Source organism: Chelonia mydas, chromosome 2 (genome assembly GCF_015237465.2).
Source record: "Chelonia mydas isolate rCheMyd1 chromosome 2, rCheMyd1.pri.v2, whole genome shotgun sequence".
NCBI lineage: Eukaryota > Metazoa > Chordata > Testudines > Cheloniidae > Chelonia > Chelonia mydas.
The window spans coordinates 234,922,900-234,946,510 of record NC_057850.1 but is presented as its reverse complement, the minus strand read 5'-3'; the positions used below and the strand labels follow the sequence as shown (position 1 = coordinate 234,946,510).

Here is a 23,611-nt window from a genome sequence, read left to right as displayed (position 1 = left end):
CCAACGGAAAGGCAGCTCTCAGTCTCGTATCCTTGCGCTGCAGGGCTGGGGCGAGCTCAACACACTGTCCCATGAATGTGGCTTTCCTCATCCAAAAGTTCTGCAGCCACTGCTCGTCATCCCAGACATGCATCATTATGTGATCCCACCACTCAGTGCTTGTTTCCCGAGCCCAGAAGCGGCGTTCCACTGTGGTCAGCACCTCTGTGAAAGCTACTAGCAATCTCGTGTTGTAGCTAGGAAGCGTGGCGAGATCAATGTCACACTCCTCTTGCCTTTGTAATTTAAGGAATAACTCCACTGCCACGCGTGACGTGTTGGTCAGAGTGAGCAGCATACTGGTCAACAGTTTGGGATCCATTCCTGCAGCCCGAAGAGGCAGGGAGCGCAGTACACAAACTGTTGAAAGATGGCGCCAAATGCAGACAGAAGCACAGAGATTGCTGGGATGCAAAGCAATGCATCACGGGGCACTGGGACAAGACTCAGGATGCCCCATGACCTTCTCCGCCTTCCCACAACTATTAGCAGCTAAAGAGGAAGAGGTGTTCTGTGGGATAGCTGCCCAGAGTGCACCACTCCGAATACTGCTGCAAGTGCTGCAAATGTGAACACACTATTGCTTAGGAACCTGACAGTGTGAACACACAACAGCGGTTTCCCGTCAGCGCTCTCTGAGCGGTGCTGTAACTGCCGGCGCTATAACTCTGCCAGTGTAGACATACCTTTAGAGTACTACCCCAGCTCCCAGAAGGAGCAAGAATGATTACAAGGATTTTTAAAGAGACCAAAAGTGAGTGTGAACTGGGATGACTGAGTGAGTTACACTGTAGACTGAATAAACACTCAATAAAGCAGACCCCAGAAAGGGGCTACATGTTTTGAACAAATCTAGTTGGGTAACTGATTGAAAGAACCCAGGAAGCGCTGAGTGAGATACACCAGCAGAGAGGTGAGGAGCCACAAGGGTGTGTGCTGGAGGACAGTCCCCATGACAGGATTGCAACCTCTTTCTCCCAAATCAGGCTTCATTTGAATGGGGAAAAAAAGGTTTAAATCCCACATAGAGCCTCAAGTAGCAGCTTTACAAAATGTTAAGATGAAGACCATTAGAAGGCATATTATATCTCCTGGTGGACGAACATCTGCCAGGTCACAGCAATTCTGAAACACAGTCACACTGGAGTCAAATTCTGAATTGTGATGGACAGATCCCTGATCTCATATGCATATGCCCCCAAAGAAGAAAGAAACTGTGAATAGATTTGGTGATATATAGGTAACTTAAGACCCAGTGGACACTTAAAGTATGGGGCATAACTTCCCTGGATGTAAATAAGGCTCAGGGAAAATACAGACAAGCTAGAACCCAGAAAGAGCTGGAAGTAGGAGAGAGACTATGTTAGCCATCTAGTTTCCATAACCAGGACTTCACCCAAATTCATGTCTAGGGATCTGGTGACTTTCACTGGCTGGTAATGTACCAATTGAAGTAATTACCAATTGAAGCCTATGTGGTGCCTGTCACAGGACTGATCCTTTAAGAGGAAATCAGGGACCCATCTACCTGTGACAAACTCCTGTAACAAAAAATGAGCCAACTCATACCCACCGGGATCCAATTAAATCCTTAAGTGACTTATTGCCAGTTGTTTAGCTAATGTGCCTCATTAAGGGTTACTAACACTCAGTTGGGCTCTAGAAAACAGGAAGTGCCTGAGAAGAGTAGCTCTCAGGAGAGCACACCAGAGCAAGGAATCTGGATGGTGTGTTCTCAGAGAGAGTAGCTCCTCAGCAGCAGGAGGAGGAGGAGGAGAAGGGACGATAACAATGAAAACGGAAAGGGAATAATGCCAGGAGTCTGAGGGGCTGCAGCTGGCTGGACAAAAGTGGCTGCAGGTGAGTGCTGCAGCAGATTAAGGTAGAGACCGGACCCAGAGAACCACAAGCCCCACAGGGGAGGGCTGTGTAAACCCCAAACTCAATGGGAGAGACTTTCTATTTCAAATATATTTTGATTTAATAAAGTAGAACCATAACAGGGGAACTTTGTTTTTCATTCTTTTGGACTGTGTGGCATTCTTACGGGAAATTGAGGTAGGAAGAACTTTTAGTGCCACGCTCAGCCAGCAGGAGGCATATGGGTGCAGCCACCACCCCAAAACAATGCCCTATATTTAGTGGGTAGTCTCAATTCAGTTTTTAATTCATAGGTGTTGTGACAAAGTTCCTGCTCTACCTTGGTGGGTCTTGCACTTATTGGCGGATTTGCTCGCCTGGGAGCTTCACGGCAGCCCTCAGCTTGGCCGTTTTTCTGAATTCACAGTCCAGGTCGACTCTTCCTGTGTCTGACCAGGAGTTGGGAGGATTTGCGGGGAAACCGGGCCTGCCCTTTACTCGGGGTTCCAGCCCAGAGCCCTGTGGAATGCAGCTGTCTAGAGTGCCTCCTGGAACAGCTGTGTGAAAGCTACAACTCCCTGGGCTACTTCCCCATGGCCTCCTCCCAACACCTTCTTTAGCCTCACCATAGGACCTTCCTCCTGGTGTCTGATAATGCTTGTACATTTCAGCCCTCCAACAGTCCGCGTTCTCACTCTCAGCTCCTAGTGCCTCTTGCTCCCAGCTCCTCACACGCACACCACAAACTGAAGTGAGCTCCTTTTTAAAACCCAGGTGCCCTGATTAGCCTGCCTTAACTGATTCTAGCAGCTTCTTGATTGGCTGCAGGTGTTCTAATCAGCCTGTCTTAATTGTCTCCAGAAGGTTCCTGATTGTTCTGGAACTGCCCCTGTTACCTTACCCAGGGAAAAGGGACCTACTTAGCCTGGGGCTAATATATCTGCCTTCTATTACTCTCCTACAGCCATCTGGCCCGACCCTGTCACAGTGTACATGTCACAGAAATCACTATCACAAAGAGGACCTTTACTAGTTAAAGTAGAGAAGGCCAAAAATAGGATGAGTTTTCAGAAAGAACTACCTTCTAACCTTTATACCTGACTTTCCAAGTCAAGGTTGAAGAGAACAGGGATGAATGGGTGCGTCTGGTGTGTGCGTAAACTGCACGGGCAATATGGAGAAGTTTGGATTGCAGCTGATACACAATTTCTATGGAGAAACAGATACAACACCCTTCTGGGTGCTGCCAATCTGAGTCCTTTCACAATATCACAAGCACTAACCTGATAAGCACAAAAAAAGGACAGGTCACTTGAGTAGGTACTACGGCAGAGCAGTTGGCACAGTCCACAGGGAGCCAGAGACTAACACAGGAATGCATCTTGCTCACACAGGGGTTATGCCAATAAACTGTATTTGGATAAAATAGGCATCTCAGAAGCATTGTCTGGATTAAAAATAAACATGTGATGGAAAGCCATAGGAGCTGAATGGCACTGAGGTACTGTAGTATTCCAAAGGATCAGGATATAAATACTGACCAGCATACTTGAATGTTAGTAGCAATTTCCTTTTAATGAAGATCACGGAAAAAAACCTGAAACTTTTATGGAGCTCACCTAATATATCAAACTAAAGTTTGATTTTTTTAATTGTCACCTCCATTCTATTAATCAGCAAAATACTTTTCCAGAGAATATCTAAAAAGTTTTTTAAAAAATAAAAAAAATCCAGAAAGTGCCATCAAGTGCATAGGGAAGAAACATAAGCAATGATTCTAAGATGTTTTGCCTGCAGAATTGGACTCATTTTGAGTAAACAAGAATACTGGGGGGGAAAAAACAAAAATTATCTTCACCCATTATCGTAAATTGCTAAATCAAGCATCTCCAAATTCTAAGATACATGAGGTTCATCTCCTCCCTCTAATCCTGTAGCTGCCTCAACTTAATAGGACAGCGTTATCAGATAACTACTGCATAGCAGTACTTCCAAGAATATGGAAAGACAGTCTACTGGCTTCCGCTACAGTGCTATCCTGAGAAACTCTTGAAGTGTTACTTCTGTGAATGACTTACAATAATGTGCTGTAAGAAAAGGAGTACTTGTGGCACCTTACAGACTAACCAATTTATTTGAGCATAAGCTTTCGTGAGCTACAGCTCACTTCATCGGATGCATACTATGGAAAGTGTAGAAGATCTTTTTATACACACAAAGCATGAAAAAATACCTCCCCCCACCCCATTCTCCTGCTGGTAATAGCTTATCTAAAGTGATCACTCTCTTTACAATGTGTATGATAATCAAGTTGGGCCATTTCCAGCACAAATCCAGGTTTTCTCCCCCACCCACACACACAAACCCACTCTCCTGCTGGTAATAGCTTATCTAAAGTGACCACTCTCCTTACAATGTGTATGATAATCAAGGCAGGCCATTTCCAGCACAAATCCAGGGTTTAACAAGAACGTCTGAGGGGGACGGGGGGTAGGAAAAAACAAGGGGAAATAGGTTACCTTGCATAATGACTTAGCCACTCCCAGTCTCTATTCAAGCCTAAGTTAATTGTATCCAATTTGCAAATGAATTCCAATTCAACAGTCTCTCGCTGGAGTCTGGATTTGAAGTTTTTTTGTTGTAATATCGCAACTTTCATGTCTGTAATCGCGTGACCAGAGAGATTGAAGTGTTCTCCGACTGGTTTATGAATGTTATAATTCTTGACATCTGATTTGTGTCCATTTATTCTTTTACGTAGAGACTGTCCAGTTTGACCAATGTACATGGCAGAGGGGCATTGCTGGCACATGATGGCATATATCACATTGGTGGATGTGCAGGTGAACGAGACTCTGATAGTGTGGCTGATGTTATTAGACCCTGTGACGGTGCCCCTGAATAGATATGTGGGCACAGTTGGCTACGGGCTTTGTTGCAAGGATAGGTTCCTGGGTTAGTGGTTCTGTTGTGTGGTATGTGGTTGCTGGTGAGTATTTGCTTCAGGTTGGGGGGCTGTCTGTAGGCAAGGACTGGCCTGTCTCCCAAGATTTGTGAGAGTGTTGGGTCATCCTTCAGGATAGGTTGTAGATCCTTAATAATAAAACCCCTCCAACTGGGGGTGGCTAAGTCATTATGCAAGGTAACCTATTTCCCCTTGTTTTTTCCTACCCCCCCTCCCCCTCAGACGTTCTTGTTAAACCCTGGATTTGTGCTGGAAATGGCCTACCTTGATTATCATACACATTGTAAGGAGAGTGGTCACCTTAGATAAGCTATTACCAGCAGGAGAATGGGGTGGGGGGAGGTATTTTTTCATGATTTGTGTGTATAAAAAGATCTTCTACACTTTCCACAGTATGCATCCGATGAAGTGAGCTGTAGCTCACGAAAGCTTATGCTCAAATAAATTGGTTAGTCTCTAAGGTGCCACAAGCACTCCTTTTCTTTTTGCGAATACAGACTAACACAGCTGTTACTCTGAAACCTGTAATAATGTGCTGTATTATCTGTGGCCCTTATTCTGCCATGTCCATAACACAGCAGTCATCATTTGGGACTATATCTTTATTGTTTTTAATATGAAATCACTACTCCAAGAACAAAAGACTGATACAAGACAGGGGGATTTAATGATGAACTGTAGAAAAGTATCATGTTCACCCAAAAGAAAGTAACAATTATAAATGATCATTTTTATTTGTTTTTCTTAGCTTCCTGTATGTCAAATTACCTGAGCTATGGGGGGAATCTGACTTTGGCCTGGCTGATTTTGTATGCAAACAGCATCGCTCTCTGCCACAGAATCTGTTGCACTTCCATCCTGTTGCGATTCAACCATTTCCATGGTCATTTGTCTAAAAATAAATAATATAGTGCAAGGAAATGAATTCAGACCTGAAGAAGGGATATTTATTTCAACTCTATTAAATTATTTTTCTCCTCAACTCCCAATTTCAGCTCTTTAAAACATCTGACAAAAGAGCAACCCACCAGTATCCTTGCATCACAGTGTGTTGCCATGCATGACCTGTAAATTAGGAATCAAGCTCACTCTCTTGGCTAGCAAGGACTAGATGCAGCATGTAAGCAATACTCCCAGCACTGAGTAAGGAAATCAAAGCCTCATTCTCTAGCAACCCATTATGTCCAGATACTAGCTTGTGCTGCTGATTCCAGGAAGAGACCTATCCAGCCCTTCCATATCGGGAAGGGGAGTGGAAGGAACATTAAAACAAGGGGAAACTGAAGATGAGAAGAGAAACTGGGAAAAATAAGAGGACCATTCTGAGGAACCCTGAGGGAGAAATATCTGGCAACTATTTATTCAGTCAGGTCTATCAAAGAAGCAGTAGTGCATAGATTCAGTATAGTATAAGTGGAAGTGACAATTAGATATCTAGGAAGAATTGGTTAGAAATTTTTATCTTTTCTTTATTCAATTAGGTTAGATAGTCATAATACTGTGTATCCTGCAATGGACACAATCAGATCCACAAGATTATACCTAACAAGTGAATATTTATTCTGGATTACCATGTCTGGATTGTGTTTTATTTTGTTTTGTGATGAAAGCAAAACCTCATTCAATTCCTATTTGTATAAATTAGCCACTGGAGAGATATACCAGAGTAGGAAATTATTAAAATATTGAGACATCTGAAAAGTGTTGACAGAAATATTGTACATAAATCCTACTGTTCTGTCCCACTAAATAGAAATATCATCCTCCTTTAGACAAAAAATAATTGTATTATGTACTTTTGTCTCTTTTGCTAACAGTAATTCCAAACGTGAAGATCTCATATTCAGGACACTGAATTGATTTTGTTTTGAACCAAATGACAGATGTTTAACACTTAATTTTTAAATTGGTATCAGCAACTCTCTTGTGATTTTTTATCCTGTAAATCTTAAACCTACACTTGGGTAAATTACATCCATCAATTGAAACACATAAACCGAAAGACTCTGTTAGTGGAGAAAACTTTCAAATATATCGGCTACACAAAAACACAATTACCTTACAGTTGTTTTTCCATGATATTTCTTGACACACTTGCTCATAATGGATGGTGGGAGTGTTTAAAACAAGAGCTTGGTTTTCCTCAGCTCACTTTCTCGCCTACTGAACACTGCAGTGAAGTTATGATGTTGAAGTTGTGATGTCACAATCATCACCATAGCAACAAACCAATGTCACAAACAGTATACAGCCTTCACTGCAGGCTCAAGGAGAAGTGTGACATTAAAAGAGAGATCTTGTTCAAACATACCAAATATTATAGGAAATGCAGGAAAAGACCAGACAAGGAAAGGAAAATCACCTATTTGTTGTTCTAATTTTTCTGAAGATATAATATGACAGGGTTCCTATTCTTGGGTCTTCTGCTATCATGTGAGACAAGCAGGAACTCCCTGTTTCAATGGTTTGAGGCCCTTGAAGAACCCATACATATTTTTAATGCACAAGCCAACTCCTTGTATCTCAATGCTCTGGAATGTTATTTCTTGCAGTGAGAAACAAACAGCTCCTTAAACACTACACATAATTTATGTCCAAAATAAGTCATCAAAATGTTTGTCTTCCACTATGGTTGAGAAGGAATCAAGTTAAAAGATATCATCAGAGAAGCAGAATTACAGGTAATTTTCGTATCTCTAAGAATACCATCTTGACCGAATACACAAAAATGCCCTGCCTCCTTCCATCTCAAGCCCCTGTGCTGATCTCAGGTTTCAATAAGTCTCTTAGTAAGTAGGTCTTGAGTTATTTATGGCTTTAATGGTTAAAACTGCCAGCTTGAATTCTATCAGAAAATTCTCAGGAAGCTACTGCAGCTCACAGAGTGCTAGCATTCATACACTGTTAAAGTAAAGTTCCTCTTAAACGAGCTTGTTTCCAAATGGTGTCAGTGTATACACAATGAGGAATGTATTAGAGTAGTCTATCTTTCGTGTAGTTTGTTAGAAAAATTATTTAATACATCAACAGCGGTTCTAATTCAATCCATAATAATACAGTATTTAATATTTACCCAGATGGTACCTCCTGCATTCCTGTTTCTTCTCGTGAATTCCTTTCCCCTGGAAATAAAGCTAAAATAATAGTACAGTCAAAATCTTTGGCTGTTGAGAGCACTGGTGCTCAGTTTGCACCAAGGACTTAATCAGAGGAGAGTGTATAACTTTAAATGGGGCAATTCTGGATTGACTCATAGGCTACTCTGAAGATCTCCTACTGTATCCAGCCACTTCTTCCTACAGCACATGTAAGTGAGAAGAGTATCTTGCTGAATTACTGTACTTCTTATGCACATACCCAGTACAGTAATAGGCAACGATCTGGGAAGAAATAGTCTTTCTCCCAGAAATTTCACTATGACCTGAGACTCAGCCTTGAGGACACTAGTTGTTTAATATGTACATCCAAAAGGATGTCCCCGTAGATCAAAACAGCTTAAATACCAGGATCAATAATGTAGTTAGTATGCATTACCAACATAGTCACTAAAACTTTCTTCTGGAATTAAGAGTAGGATCCTGATTATTTTACCCGATGCAGCTCCAAAATCATACCTTCACATTTCATATCCAAGATTGTCTGTCGCTCAGAGATAAGGTTTAGTTCAAAATTACTAATTTTACCCCCGTCCCACGGAAAATGTTCCATTGGCTTCTCTTGGCAAGGATCATCTATCATGCTGTAGAAACTGACATGTTTCCAATTTTACTACTTTATTGCTTTGGGCTTGATTTATATTGAGTCTGGACCCATACATCCATTAGTTAGAAATGTAGCACTTTTCTCGCTTTGGTGAAAAGACAGTCTCCATTAGCTGTTGAATGTCATTGCCTGTTGCTCTAAGTATCATTGAAACAAAAGCAATAAAGTGTTTGAAGAAAATGCCTATCTAGTTTTGTAATCTTGATAGTATCTTTTATTTCCCAGATAGGGACTTAATCCCTTATGGATTGCTGAAGGTGCTCCTCCTACAGAAAAGTTGTATTATTCTATTTGTTTTTGACACCTCCATGATCCTTCCTGATCTTTCTAAGGGCAAGTCTTTCATGTAGTATAGACAGCTAAACACTTAACTAATTTCAGTTCACGTGTCTGTTATTAGATGTATGTACAGTTAAACTGTACTGCTGTAAATAGTGAAGACAACCAAAAAATTAAGAAAGTCTCTCTCGGATATCCGCAGCCTTACAAAATATGACAAGAAAGAGGACTGTATTTTTATTATGCTCTAGATTTTAGTTAAAACTCATGGGAAATTAGAACGCAAATCTCAGATGCAGAACACAATTAAAATACACTTTAGCCACACCTAAGCATGGGAATCTATTCAAATGTATTCTCCAAAGATACAGCTGAATATACTCTGGATTTTAGGTAGACAGATGATTCACTATTTTTAATCTTCAGCACAGCCAAATAGCACTAGAATTGTTTTTATTGTCTTTTTTCTGGTATTCCTGAGATTTGTTAATACCACTGTTCTCCTAAAACATCACTTCTGGCCAAGCCATTATTGTTATTATTTTCAAGAGAAAATTAATTTAAATGTCAACAGCGTGTGAACGCATGCACTTGTTGAACAAAATGTTAAACTGAGCACAGAAATTGCCTTCTCCAAGTATGAAGGTCAAATGAAACCTGAAACTTTGGGCCTGTAAAAGACAAAGCTTCAAAAAGGTAAATAGCCATTTAAGTCCCCTTGACATAAACATATATAAAAGGCCTGACTAAAAACAAAGTTGCAGTATAACAGCTGCATAATATAAAGACATAGTGCAAGACAAAGGACCTATTTGGGTTGGCATATCTGAAAATAGCAAGGCAGGTGATATGTTTTTCCAAAAGACTATTAAAACTGTTCTCAATATCAAGCACCCATGAAACAGACAGTTATTAATTTAGTACAGACACTACCAAAATGGAAGACTTTTTCTTACTATAATGTAAGCAGAGTTTTGATTAGAGGCAAACCACCGATGACAAAGGAAATGTATTGACAGATCCACTGCTCCTAAATTTAAAACAAGGCTCTACATCGGGGTGGGCAAATTACAGCCCGTCGCCCAGATCCGGCCCATCAGGGCTTTGGATCTGTCCCCCAGAATTGATGCCCCTAGGGCACCACGGGCCCTGCGCCAGTCCAGGAAGCGGCTGGCACCACGTCCCTGCAGCCCCTGGGAGTGTGGGAGCAAAGGGCTCTGTGCGCTGCCCTCGCCTGCAGCCACCGTCCCCCGCAGCTCCCACTGGCCGGGAATGGGGAGCTTTGGGAGTGGTACCTGATGACAGACATCACGTTGTCTGGAAAATCAGGAACAATAAACAGTTTCTATTTGTTTTTTAAGGAAGACTGATCTTTCAAACCATTATAACTTTATAGGCTTTGCATATGGACTTAACCCTAAACTCAAAAATTGATTTTATATAAACATGGTTTAATTACAAATCAGCTACATATCATGAGATTTATTTTCATATTAAATATTAATAGGATTGTTACATTTTTCATCTGGGTTGCTTACTACCTTTCAAAAGTTACGAGGCAATACATTGATATTAATTAGGCAGGATTTTTATATTAACACACACAAGTTACATGACTGCACTTCCATGAATTATGGCTGAAAATATATTCTGTAATTTAATGTAAGGCAAACGTATGTGTTTTTTTGCCTGGAGATGGTGAGGAAAAATCACGCGGCTGGAAACATATATGCCTATTTTCTCTGTCTCACTAATGACACTGTAATAACTTATTGTGACATTGTTTATTGTGTACCTAGTATTGAGATTTTGCAGTTTGAGTAACAGGTACACTCTGCATTTGGAAATGTGTTTATCTGTGTCTTTACTGTTAAATTTGCAGTACTTAACTTTCTCAGAGTGTCAGGAAATCTGAAATCCTCTAAGGAAATGCTTTTACTGTTTGAAAACATATTAAATTATATTGCATTGTGATTTGTTTCGTTTATGTATCAGTTTCTTTAATCTAGTGTTTTTGAAGTTTATTTCAGCTTGTGGGATGGATGTTTGGCACTGGCCTCACATCAGAACTATGCTGACATACTGCTCAATTAATGAGAAAATGCCAGTACATTAAGAGTGTTACTGACAAGAGATTTTATATGTGGAAATAGCTTGAAAACAGCGTCAATAAAGATGTCAGACATGTAAAAGAGAAAAACGAGAGGCAGAAGTAACCCTCTTCTACCCCTCCTCCCAAAATAAACTTCACAGCCAGAAAATTCATTCCACCAGAAACCATTTGCCTTATGAGCCACAGAAGCAGCATTACTGGATAAAAGCCAAGTAGAAGTAGCCATTGCTAGAAGGGAAAGCTGATCATGTGTAGAGTCATGCAAATCTGCAAATATCCATGGATATCTACATCTATGGATGCGGATAACCGCAGATCATGTTTGTGGATAGATGCTGTCATAAATATAGGGGGAAGGGTAGCAACCTTTATGTATCCTTGGCAACTGTACTGGGGGGGAAGGATTTGTTTGTTGTTCCCTCTCTGGATGGAGGGAGAAGCCAAGCAGGTACAACATCTCCTGAAAATATACCTGGAATAATCCATCTAAAACCACAGAAACTGTGAGTAGGGCAAGGAAACGTGTTAGGTTATCTTTTGTTTTGGACCGTGAATTTTCCTATGCTACAGGGGTGGTTTCATTTCTGTTTTTGTAACTGTGAAGTTGAGCCCAGAGGGGAATCCTCTGTGTTTTAAATCTTTTTAGTACCCTGTAAAGTTAACTTGCATCCTGATTTTGCAGGTGTGATTCTTTTACTTTTTACTTTATAAATGAAGTTCTTCTTTTAAAAACCTGATTGATTTCAGTGTCCTGAAGACAAAAGGTCTGGTCTGTGCTCACATTGCTAAGACAACTGGTTGGTAGTTTATTCTCAAGCCTCCCTAGGAAAGGGGGTGAAGGGGCTTGTGGAGATATTTTAGAGGGATAGGGATTCCAAGTGACCATTCCCTGAATATTTTGTGTAAATCACTTGGTGGTGGCAGCAATATCAGTCTAAGGAATTAGTGCCTTAGAGAAGTTTTAACCTAAAGTGGTAAAATATAAGCTTAGGGGGTCTTTCATGCGGGTCTCCACATCTGTACCCCAGAGTTCAGAGTGTGAGGGGGAACCCTGACAGATGCAGATCCAAATTTTATATCTAGAACCCTGCAAAGCTGTAGATATCCACTTTGTATCCACAGACCATATTTGTGGATCATGGATTGGATGCAGATACAAATTTTGTACCTTTTGCGCAGGGCTCCAATCATGGGACACAAGATAGGCAGATGCCACTCAAATTTGGAGACATGAACCTTTATTTTGAAACTTTTTCTTTCCCACTGAAGGGAGACTTATAAAAAAAAAAAAAAAAAAAGCTTAGCCCTATAAAGATTAACAAAATACTTTTGAGGAAAATAATTGCATGCTGTTTTTAATTTTGAAATCCTTATAACAAAAAATTAATCTTTAATACTTGTTGATGAGATTTAGCTGCATAACCAGTAATCAAACTGCTCCAGAATTCAGTATGACCTGAAGCATCAGATACCTTAATTAAATACACAGAGCCATTGTAAAATAATTTAGTTTATTCCAGTACACTTTTATGATATAAAATATCAGAATGTATAAATTCTCAACAAAGGTTGCTTAGTAGTAAAGAAACTGCTACTAAATAAAAAGCAGATAAGCTATGTGATTCAGCACTTCCACTGATGTCTCACTGGGTGCATCATTTTTCTGCCTCTGCAAATCTTTCAAATGTCAGATGGACATTACACATTTTAAGGGTTTTCTTCTTCTGGCTACCAACCCTGTAAACTTCATCCATAGAGTGCAGGGCCTTGTGTTTGAGGGAAAGTTGCAGATAGGAAACCCAGAATCCATTTTTTTTATGGATTTCAAGGCCATTATTTTTTCTTCAGGCCAACAAGCAGGGACCAGACAGAAATAGTGTTCAGGAACATGTATTTGTTATGCAAACTGAGCACCACCTGCAGCTCTCTCTATTTAATAGCATCATTCTATTCATTTCATATCAAGATAGTAGTTCTCAGATTAATTTCCATTATTAGCAGCACTCCCCACTTTTCATCTTGTCCCATATTCCAACATTTTTCCATTCTATTCCTTTTCTCTGAGGACTGTAACAATCTTAGCAAAAAAGGGGGGGGGGGAGCCACTGGTATTAGGGCAGGTAAGATGATACATGTCACTCAGGACACATCTGCTCACCTAATACTACAGGTGAGAGAAATTCAATATTAGGCCTGCTGTGATTTTTAGACATGCAACAGCTGTGTCAAAGAACAAAGTGGAGTTCAATCTACAGTTACAGTGTAGATGAGATTACCATTTAACGGGAAGATCTGGTTGGAACAGCTCTTCAGCTGCATGAGATACAACTGGACTCAGGCCTGCGTAAAAGCTTGACAACAGCAGAGTTGGAGCCAAAACACTGACTCAAAGTTTCGGAAAGAGACCTGTTTCTTATCAATCCCACAGGGACCTTCTCTGCCCTTGCCCGCAAGGCTATAATCTAGTTAAAAGGGATCAGGCCCATCCAGATCCCTTCCCAGAGAATTGCCAAGGAAGGCTACCAAGAAAAACGGTGACTCAGTGCCATTCACCCGAAATATTATACAAAACAGGAGCATCCCCAGTAATACACAGACACACATATTGCTTGAGAGTCTGCAATTTACCTTAGCCACTTCCACAAAGTGCTTCCCCCATAACCTGCCACACATAATACCATCCTTTGTGCCCCCCATCTCCTCTTGATGCATATATGCAGTGTTACTCCTACCCTAATCACAGAGGACCTTGCTGAGCCCCTCCCGCAGGCAGTGTGCCCTCACTCCCTCTATACCAGTGGTTCACAACCTCTCTAGACTACTGTATCCCTTTTCAGGAGTCTGATTTGTCTTGCATCCCCCCAAGTTTCATCTCACTTAAAAACTACTTGCTTACAAAATCAGACATAAAAATACAAAAGTGTCATAACACACTAATACTGGAAAATTGCTTACTTTCTCATTTTACCATATAATTATAAAATAAATTGGAATACTTTGTACTTACATTTCAGTGTACAGTACATAGATCAGTATAAACAAATCATTGTATGAAATTTTAGTTTGTACTGACTTTGTGTCATAAATATAAAGGGAAGGGTAACCACCTTTCCGTATACAGTGCGATAAAATCCCTCCTGGCCAGAGGCAACATCCTGTTACCTGTAAAGGGTTAAGAAGCTCAGCTAACCTGGCTGGCACCTGACCCAAAGGACCAATAAGGGGACAAGATACTTTCAAATCTTGGGGAGGGGAAGGCTTTTGTTTGTGCTCTTTGTTTACGTGGTTGTTCTCTCTTGGGACTGAGAAAGGCCAGACAGAAATCCATCTTCTCCAACCCATCCTAATCCAAGTCTCCAATATTGCAACCAGTATAGGTAAGCCAGGCAAGGCGGATTAGTTTATCTTTTGTTTTATGTGAATTTTCCCTGAGTTAAGAGGGAGGTTTATTCCTGTTTTCTGTAACTTTAAGATTTTGCCCAGAGGGGGATCCTCTGTGTTTTGAATCTGAATACCCTGTAAAGTATTTTCCATCCTGATTTTACAGAGGTGATTTTTTTACCTTTTCTTTAATTAAAATTCTTCTTTTAAGAACCTGATTGATTTTTCATTGTTCTTAAGATCCAAGGGTTTGGGTCTGTGTTCACCTGTACAAATTAGTGAGGATTATCATCAAGCCTTCCCGCAGGAAAGGGGGTGAAGGGCTTGAGGGGATATTTTGGGGAAAGACGTCTCCAAGTGGTCTCTTTCCCTGTTCTCTTTCTTTAAAACGCTTGGTGGTGGCAGCATACTGTTCAAGGACAAGGCAAAGTCTGTACCTTCGGGAAGTTTTTAACCTAAGCTGGTAAGAATAAGCTTTGGGGGTCTTTCATGCAGGTCCCCACATCTGTACCCTAGAGTTCAGAGTGGGGAAGGAACCCTGACACTTCATTAGTGTTTATGTAGCCTGTTGTAAAACTAGGCAAATATCTAAATGAATTAATGTACCCCCAGAAGACCTAGGTGTACCCCCCCCCAGGCCTCTGTACCCCTGGTTGAGAACCACTGCCCTATACAAACACTGTGCTCCCTCCCACACACATCACACCAAGTACTGGCAGCCTGCTGCCAGTTGTACACATGTCGTGTGCCAGGGCATCAAAGGCTAACCCTTTACATCAGCATGGACCCTGTTATTGCTCCATGCTACAGCATGGGAATAACTCTCTTCTCTCTCTCAATAACAAACCAAAGAGAGAATGACTCTGAAATGCTGTGATTACGGCATCCACCTGAGAGGTGGAGATTTCAGCCCAGTCCCCTGGCTCCAATCACTCTTACATTATTTATCCGTAGGGGAACAGCTTCAACAGGAGACACTAAGGGAGCCCCACATCAGAAAACTCCCACAGTTCAGTGGTTAGAACACTCTCCTGACCAGAGAGGGCTAGTATTGAACCGCAATCTCCCACATCTCAGGCAAGCGCTCTAACACTGGGATCAGAGTAGCAGCCGTGTTAGTCTGTATCCACAAAAAAAAAAGTACTTGTGGCACCTTAGAGACTAACAAATTTATTTGAGCATAAGCTTTCGTGAGCTTAATGCATCCGATGAAGTGAGCTGTAGCTCACGAAAGCTTATGCTCAAATAAATTTGTTAGTCTCTAAGGTGCCACAAGTATTCCTTTTCTTTTAACACTGGGATGAAAGTTATACGGTTGGGGACACCACTTCCTCTGGCTGTTTGTGTGGATGAAGCAGGCACCTAACATTTCTTCAAGCAACAGGTTAGGCAGTGAGCCTGGACAGTTGGTTTCCCTTCATGGGCTGATAAACAGATTGATCTGCAGGGAGGAGTCTGACTTACGCCTGGTCTACACACATTGCTTAGGGCTGTGAAAAATTTCATGCTGTGCGACATAGTAGGTTGACCTAACAAATCCTCTCCCCCAATGCACATAGAATCATAGAATATCAGGGTTGGAAGGGACCCCAGAAGGTCATCTAGTCCAACCCCCTGCTCGAAGCAGGACCAAGTCCCAGTTAAATCATCCCAGCCAGGGCTTTGTCAAGCCTGACCTTAAAAACCTCTAAGGAAGGAGATTCTACCACCTCCCTAGGTAACGCATTCCAGTGTTTCACCACCCTCTTAGTGAAAAAGTTTTTCCTAATATCCAATCTAAACCTCCCCCATTGCAACTTGAGACCATTACTCCTCGTTCTGTCATCTGCTACCATTGAGAACAGTCTAGAGCCATCCTCTTTGGAACCCCCTTTCAGGTAGTTGAAAGCAGCTATCAAATCCCCCCTCATTCTTCTCTTCCGCAGACTAAACAATCCCAGCTCCCTCAGCCTCTCCTCATAAGTCATGTGCTCTAGACCCCTAATCATTTTTGTTGCCCTTCGCTGGACTCTCTCCAATTTATCCACATCCTTCTTGTAGTGTGGGGCCCAAAACTGGACACAGTACTCCAGATGAGGCCTCACCAGTGTCGAATAGAGGGGAACGATCACGTCCCTCGATCTGCTCGCTATGCCCCTACTTATACATCCCAAAATGCCATTGGCCTTCTTGGCAACAAGGGCACACTGCTGACTCATATCCAGCTTCTCGTCCACTGTCACCCCTAGGTCCTTTTCCGCAGAACTGCTGCCTAGCCATTCGATCCCTAGTCTGTAGCGGTGCATTGGATTCTTCCATCCTAAGTGCAGGACCCTGCACTTATCCTTATTGAACCTCATCAGATTTCTTTTGGCCCAAACCTCCAATTTGTCTAGGTCCTTCTGTATCCTATCCCTCCCCTCCAGCGTATCTACCACTCCTCCCAGTTTAGTATCATCCGCAAATTTGCTGAGAGTGCAATCCACGCCATCCTCCAGATCATTTATGAAGATATTGAACAAAACCGGCCCCAGGACCGACCCCTGGGGCACTCCACTTGACACCGGCTGCCAACTAGACATGGAGCCATTGATCACTACCCGTTGAGCCCGACAATCTAGCCAGCTTTCTACCCACCTTATAGTGCATTCATCCAGCCCATACTTCCTTAACTTGCTGACAAGAATACTGTGGGAGACCGTGTCAAAAGCTTTGCTAAAGTCAAGAAACAATACATCCACTGCTTTCCCTTCATCCACAGAACCAGTAATCTCATGCTGCTAGGTCAGTGGAAAAATTCTTCCATTGACATAACTACCACCTCTCAAAGGGGTGGATTTTCTACAGTGACGGGAACACCTCTTTCGTCACAGTAATCAGCGTCTCCGCTACTGTCGCTACACCAGGGGAGCTGCAGCTGTGCCCCTGTAAGACTTTTTAGATACGGCCTTAGGAGGTGCCTCGCTCTGTGAGCAGGGATGGGGTTAGCACATGCCCCTCTGGCCGGGCTCGCTTAGGCAGCTCTTGCTCTAGCTGGCTGGCGTTTGTGGGTCGCATCCTAGGCGCCTCTCTCCCCTCGTGTATCCTAGTGGGAGTCCAGGCGCGGGACTCTGCTTTGGGGCTGGCGTTGTTGTTCCTGTAATTTTCTAGGTACCTAAATGTTAGGTGCTGTGATGCTCAGCGGTGTCTAAATCCCTTTGGGGACCCCACCCTCAGTCTCTCCGCGCCCCCGATCCCCAGGCGTAAGAGCAGCACTTTCCCATTCCCGGCCTCCCCAGGTGATGTGACGATGAACCTCCCCCCGCCAGACTGAAGCGCCTGCACCCTATTGCCGTGAAACTGACCTGCTGACAGAGGGTGTTTAAAGGGGAGGGAGCGAAGCCCAGAGATTCGGAGAAAGGCTCCCGTGGGCCCGGGAGTGGGGCGGTGGGGAGCCGAGCTGCTCGGCTGAATCGCACCCTCTACGGAGGGGCAGGCGACTGGGTAAACAAACCCCTCCGGACGGAGCCCCCCGGGGACTGGGGGGGGGGGGCACACGCAGCGCGTCTCTCTCTCTCTCTCTCACACACACACACACACACACACACACACACAGCCAGGGCGGCCGCTCCCGCCCTCTCCTCTCGCGGCCCTGCCTGCCCTCATGGCCCGCTCCTCTCCGCACCCCGCGGCTTGTCTCCCTCGCCCGTCCTCTCCCCCCACTCCCGGCCGGCAGGGGGTCGGGCTGCGCGCACACACACACACACGTGTCCCCGCCCCCTCCCGCACTCACCCGCCGCCCTGTACGTGATGCCCCCGTCACAGGGGGGTGGGGGGGATTGGGCCGGGCGGAGCCGCACGTCGCCTCCACGTCAGCGCTGATGCAGCCGCGCCACCGCGGGGGCGCTGAGGAAATGGCGCCCGCGGCGGCTCCTGGACCCCGCGGTCACAGGAGGAGGAGCCCAGGCCGAGGCAGCCGGAGCCGCCCGCGCCGATTGGTTACAAACGAGAGTCAACGGCCGGCGCCGCGCCAACCGCCGCCGCGGGACCACCAGCCAGGCACCTGATTGGTTGCGGGAGGGAGGCGTCTGTTCTCTCAGGACTCCCCTCTCTCTGTTTGGGGAGGGTGGGTGTCTCTGGGCATCGCACCCTGGTAGCTTGGGGCCTGACCCCATCCCCTCCTCAGAGGCACGGGTAACTTGAGGGGTGCGGGCCGCCCGCACAGCCTCCATGGGCATTGGCGGGGGTGTGATCTCTCCTGTGAGCCAGGCCGGGGAGGGTGTAACTCACCCAACACACAGGCATTGGGGAGGGTGTAACTGTGCCCCAGCCCCACACTCACCCCACGCCCTAGACCCCAGTGGGAAGGGCAGAGGGTTTAGCGTCGAGGCTGCTGGGTTTTATACCGAGCTCTGCTGCTGGTTTTTGCGATTTTGGCTCATCACTTCTCTGCCACAGTTTACCTTTCTGTAAAATGGGTGTAAACTCTTACCTAAGATGTCTGAGCACGTTAAAATACTTGTGGGGGGCACCAGGAAGCCACTTCCTTTCTATATCACGGAACCTGCTTGTTGTATTAGGAAACTGAATTGTCTGAGAAGTTCTTATATATTTCCTTTCATCTGAAGATATCAAAGTACTGAGGACAGTTCAGCAAGATGTTAAGTGACCTGCTCAAGGATACACTAGTGGAATATCTTTGTATACCAAAAAAATTATTCTTTAATTCACATTACTAAGAAATGTTTTTGTTTAGGGGTCTTAATCACACATAATACAGTATTTATTTTATATTTTTTAAAAATCCCAAAATGTTAGTATAGTATATCAGAAAGTTGCCAATAGATAAAAGAGAGACTGGTGGCTAAGTTTATGTTCTCTCCCCCTAGAACCAAATAGATACATTTAGTGACTATAAATAATGTTTGGTACTTACTGTGCATTTGACATCTTTGCTGTATTCTGGAAGGTATAATATTGGTAGCCTTAATTTTGATTATGCCCATATTCTATGTAAATATTTGGGCCATGGAGATTATTGCTACTGTTCTAGTTTGTCTTCTCGTACAAATGTTTGTTGTTTCACAGTATACAAAAAGAGAAGAAGGATGATCCTGTGTTAGGGCACTAACTTGGGGACTTGTGAGACCTGGGGTTGATTTACCTGCTTCATCACAACTTCTGTGTGACTTTGGACAAGTCACTTAAGCCCAGATCCTCAAAGATATTCAGGCACATAACTCTTATGAAATCAATGTGGGTTAGTCCCCCAAATACCTCCCAGGATTTCCAATAAGGCCTCTGTAAAATGGGGATAATACTTCCCTACTTCATAGTGGCATTGGAAAGATAAACACAGTACAGATTTTGAAGAGCTCAGATAAGACACTAATGGGGGCCGATAAGTACAAATATCCCAATGTACAAAATTTTAAGGATATAAACTCTGCAAGTAGTATGCCAATTGTAATATTTGAGACTCAAGTGTTTATACCATATGTTTTACATAGCATGTTTATACGGTACACAACTTTTATTCTGAAGAGTCACCTCTTAATGCACTGTCCACCAATACGGTGTGTAATAATAATGAATTTCTTCTATGTGCTTGCTTAAGTATTTGAGAACCTATTCAGTAGTGGTTTGTTTTTTTTAAAAAAGCAAAGGTCTGAATTAATTTTCAGATAAATTACTATGATTAATGAGTTGGAAATTGTCAGGACTGGTTATGTTTTGTCCATTCCCATCCTCCCAAGAAAGTAAGTCAGGTTTTCAGTCTCATTCACTGAACGTGGGAGAAGAAATCTGGGCATCTATCCTGTTTACGGATCATGATTGGCTGGCTCCACCACTCGTCCCACTGTTGAGGCACAAACAAAGTGACATTTATCAAATTTTCAGCTTTAGGTTTGTTAATTTTCCTTTGTGTAATCAGTTCCTAGTAGATGTTTCTCTATTAAAATGTTATTTAGTACAATTGTCAAAAGTACAACACAATGCAAATAAAGTAATTGTAGTAACCTAAATATTATCACTTTTGAAATGTTTTTGTTCTCCTCCTACATTTCCTTTGTTGAAATATTGAACAACATCCCCTTCCTGTTTTCAATTCTTTCCACCTTCTCTTATTCATTGTGACTTCCTGTGTGCTTCGCTTTTGGGGGTTTTGTGTTAGTGTTTCCTTGCTTTCTTACCCTAACCTTTTCCTGTTAGTATGGTAGTCATTTAACCCACTAGGCCAGGGGTGGGCAAACTTTTTGGCCTGAGGGCCACATCTGGGTGGGGAAATTGTATGCAGGGCCATGAATGTAGGGCTGGGGCAGCAGGTTGGCGTGCGGGAGGGATTGCAAGGTGTGGGAGGGGTGCGGTGTGCAGGAAGGGGTTCAGGGCAAGGGGTGCAGGAGGTGTGCGGGGTGCAGGAGGGGGTTCAGGAGAGGGTGTTTGGGTGCAGGGTGCGGTGGGGTTTGGGGTGCAGGAGGTGTGTGGAGTGTGAGAGGGGGCTCAGGCAGGGGGTTGGGGAGCGGCAGGGGGCTCAAGGCAGGAGTTTAGGGGGGTCAGAGCAGGGGGTTGGGGTGCAGGAGGTGTTCGGGGTGCGGGCTTTGGCCCGGCACCACTTACCTTGAGCGGCTCTGGGGTGGCAGTGCTGTGCAGCAGGGCTAAGGCAGGCTCCCTGTCTGCCCTGGGCTTGCACTGCTCGTGGAAGTGGCCAGCATGTCCGGCAGTGGCTCCTGGGGCTGGGGTGGCACAGGCAGCTCCGCTGTGCGCTGCCTTCGCCTACAGGTACCACTCCCAAAGCTCCCCATTCCTGGCCAATGGGAGCTGCGGGGAGCAGTGCCTGCAGGTGAGGGCAGCACATAAAGCCCCCTGCCCCCCTATCCCGTTCCCCCAGAGGCCGCAGGAACGTGGTGCCAACTGCTTCTGGGAGCGGTGCAGGGCCAGGGCAGGCAGGGAGCCTGCCTTAGCCCCGCTGCACCACGGGGCTGACAATCCCACGGGCCAGATTGAAAGCCCTGATGGGCCAGATCCGCCACAGGCCATAGTTTTCCTTCCCCTGCACTAGGCCCTATGGCAACTAATTGAAAGGCCAAGCTCTGGATCAAATAATTTGATTTAAAATGTTATGTCAATTAGAAAATATTTAACTGAATATGCAGCTAAGACTCTAAGGAACTAGCAAGCCTGAAAAGTTTGAAGTCAGCTATTTAAATGGCATCATTATGCATTACGTCTAAAGCTTAATATTGTTTTAAAGCTCAGAATCTTTAATGCGATATTCAGCTTGACCTAAAATTTTACATGGGTGTGATTGAGATGTCATCAAAAGCTTTTTCTTGGAAATGTAGTTAGGGATTTAAGTGACTATGTTAAATAAAAGAATGAGTTTGAGTGGGTTTCATGTTCACTTGAACCAGGCTTAGGTTTTCTGCCCTTCAGTATGAAGTTAAAAAAGAGAAAAACACCTATCTTCTGTATAATACGCTAGGTAAGTGATGGATATAAATCATCTCTCATCTTCCCAATGAGTTGCTAGCACCTTGCAACTTTCAAAACTAGGCTCTTAAAAGTTAATTTATTACAGCTTTATTTATACCACTTTGTTTGACATTCCAGTATGATCTTGCCTCAGATGTTTTTAATTGAATGTAGATTTTGAATGGTAACCTGGAAACAGACCCCAGCCTCTGAAACTCCAATGAAAGCCAAGAGGCAAGAAACCAAAGAGATTGCATTCTAGAGCAGCAGAGAGGGCAGACCAAATTCAGCTCTGGTATAAATGGGCATGGCTCCATTGAAGCCAGTGGAGCTGTGCCCATCAAAGCCAGAGCTAAGTTTAGCTAAGAGGATCAGAGCTATGAACAGGGGGGAAAGGTGGTGAGGAATAAAATTGCTGTGCTCTTGCAGTGATAACTTTGGGGCAGTATCTGTATTTTCTTAGTTGAGACCCAGACCTTGCATGTACTAGAGCAGGGGTTCTCAACCTTTTTCTTTCTGAGGCCCCCCTCAACATGCTATGAAAACTCCTGGACCCAGCAGGGGACGGGGGGGAACTCAGGACTCCAGGCCAGGGGTGGGCCCTTGGGCATAGACATAGTTTGACTTCTATTTTTAGGGGCAGGGGCCGGTGGGGCTTGGGCCAGCTCTGCACAGCAGGGTCTAAGAACACAGTGCCGCCTTCACCCCCTGACTCACTTCAGCAGGCCATCCAGCCTATCTGGGTTGTGTGTGGTGATGGTTCAGCTCAAAAAGTTTGCAAACTGCTCAGCGTACAGGGAGAGGTTAGCTAGGGGCTGTGTGCAGGCAGGGAGGTCGCTCACGGTACAGGGAGTGGGTAGCTAGGGGCTGTGTGGGATCGGGGGGCAGCTCAAGCTGCAAGGAGAGCATAGCTAGGGGCTGTGTGCAGGCAGGGGGGTAGCTCAGGGTGCAGGGAGAGGGGTAGTGAGGGGCTGTGTGCGGGTAGGGGGGTAGCTCAGGGTGCAGGAAGAGGGTAGGTAGGAGCTGTGTGCAGGCAGGGGGGTAGCTCAGGGTGCAGGGACGGGGGTAGCTAGGAGCTGTGTACTGGGAGGGTTCCCATGTGGGCAACACTCCCCAAGGGCTCTGCCAGCCACAGACTGGGGTCCCCCTGCCTAGGCAGCTCTTACCGGCTGCATGAGCTAAGGAGCAGCCGCAACCCTGGGCACCAGCAGCAGATGACTCCCTGCTTCATGACACCAGTCAGAGCAGCAGCTGCCTGCACTGCCCGACTGCAGCTTGCTGCCTCCGACCTAGCCAGGGGGTTGGGCCTCGGGGGTGGGGAGAGGAGGAAGTGGGGTGTGGAGTTGCCCCCAGGACTGCTCCACTCTGGCATTGCAGTGGTGGGGGGTGGTGCCCGGGCTCGGAGTTTCAGCCTCTTGGCAGGGGATGTCAGGGCTCGGGGTTTCAGCCCCATGGTGGGGGGCGCCAGGGCTCAGGCTCTGGGTTTCAGCTGCGGGGGTCCTGCAGCCCCCTTGAAAGGGCTTGTGGCCCCCCAGGAGGCCACGGACCCCCTGTAGAGAACCGCTGTACTAGAGGAGTGTACCAGTTTAACTAAAATCACTTTTAAAATTATCCTGTTTACAAATAAGTGCAAATTCCTAATATAGCAACACTCAAACCAGTGTAACCATATGTCCAGGATTGAGAGAAACTTAGTACCACCACAACACAGAACCCGCTATTGCTCTGTCCTCAGTCGCACATCATGGGCCTGCACACAGCCTGGAGTAGCAAGGGGCTGC

General features: G+C 44.5%; 1 protein-coding gene and 1 long non-coding RNA gene across 8 annotated transcripts in view; one reads left to right on the top strand and one right to left on the bottom strand.

The window, feature by feature from the left end:
- Positions 1-18,286, bottom strand: part of CREM (cAMP responsive element modulator) — an 81,811-nt gene extending 63,525 nt beyond the window's left edge. For 3 of the 7 annotated variants that reach the window (XM_037890975.2, XM_037890977.2, XM_043541480.1), the window contains exons 1-3: positions 18,151-18,286; positions 7,938-7,998; positions 5,633-5,756 (exon numbers count right to left, since the gene is read on the bottom strand). In XM_037890975.2, coding sequence (XP_037746903.1) covers positions 5,633-5,756; positions 7,938-7,957 — 144 coding nt within the window. In that variant the 5' untranslated portion in view covers positions 7,958-7,998; positions 18,151-18,286. The remainder of the gene's footprint in view (positions 1-5,632; positions 5,757-7,937; positions 7,999-18,150) is intronic. The other 4 variants (XM_037890993.2, XM_037890994.2, XM_043541482.1 and 1 more) reach the window with 4 other exon arrangements.
- On the top strand, positions 18,283-20,383 carry LOC122464759. Its single transcript, XR_006289099.1, has 2 exons — positions 18,283-18,551; positions 19,446-20,383. It is a non-coding gene; the product is annotated as an uncharacterized LOC122464759 (long non-coding RNA).
- The last annotated feature ends 3,228 nt before the right edge of the window (positions 20,384-23,611 follow it).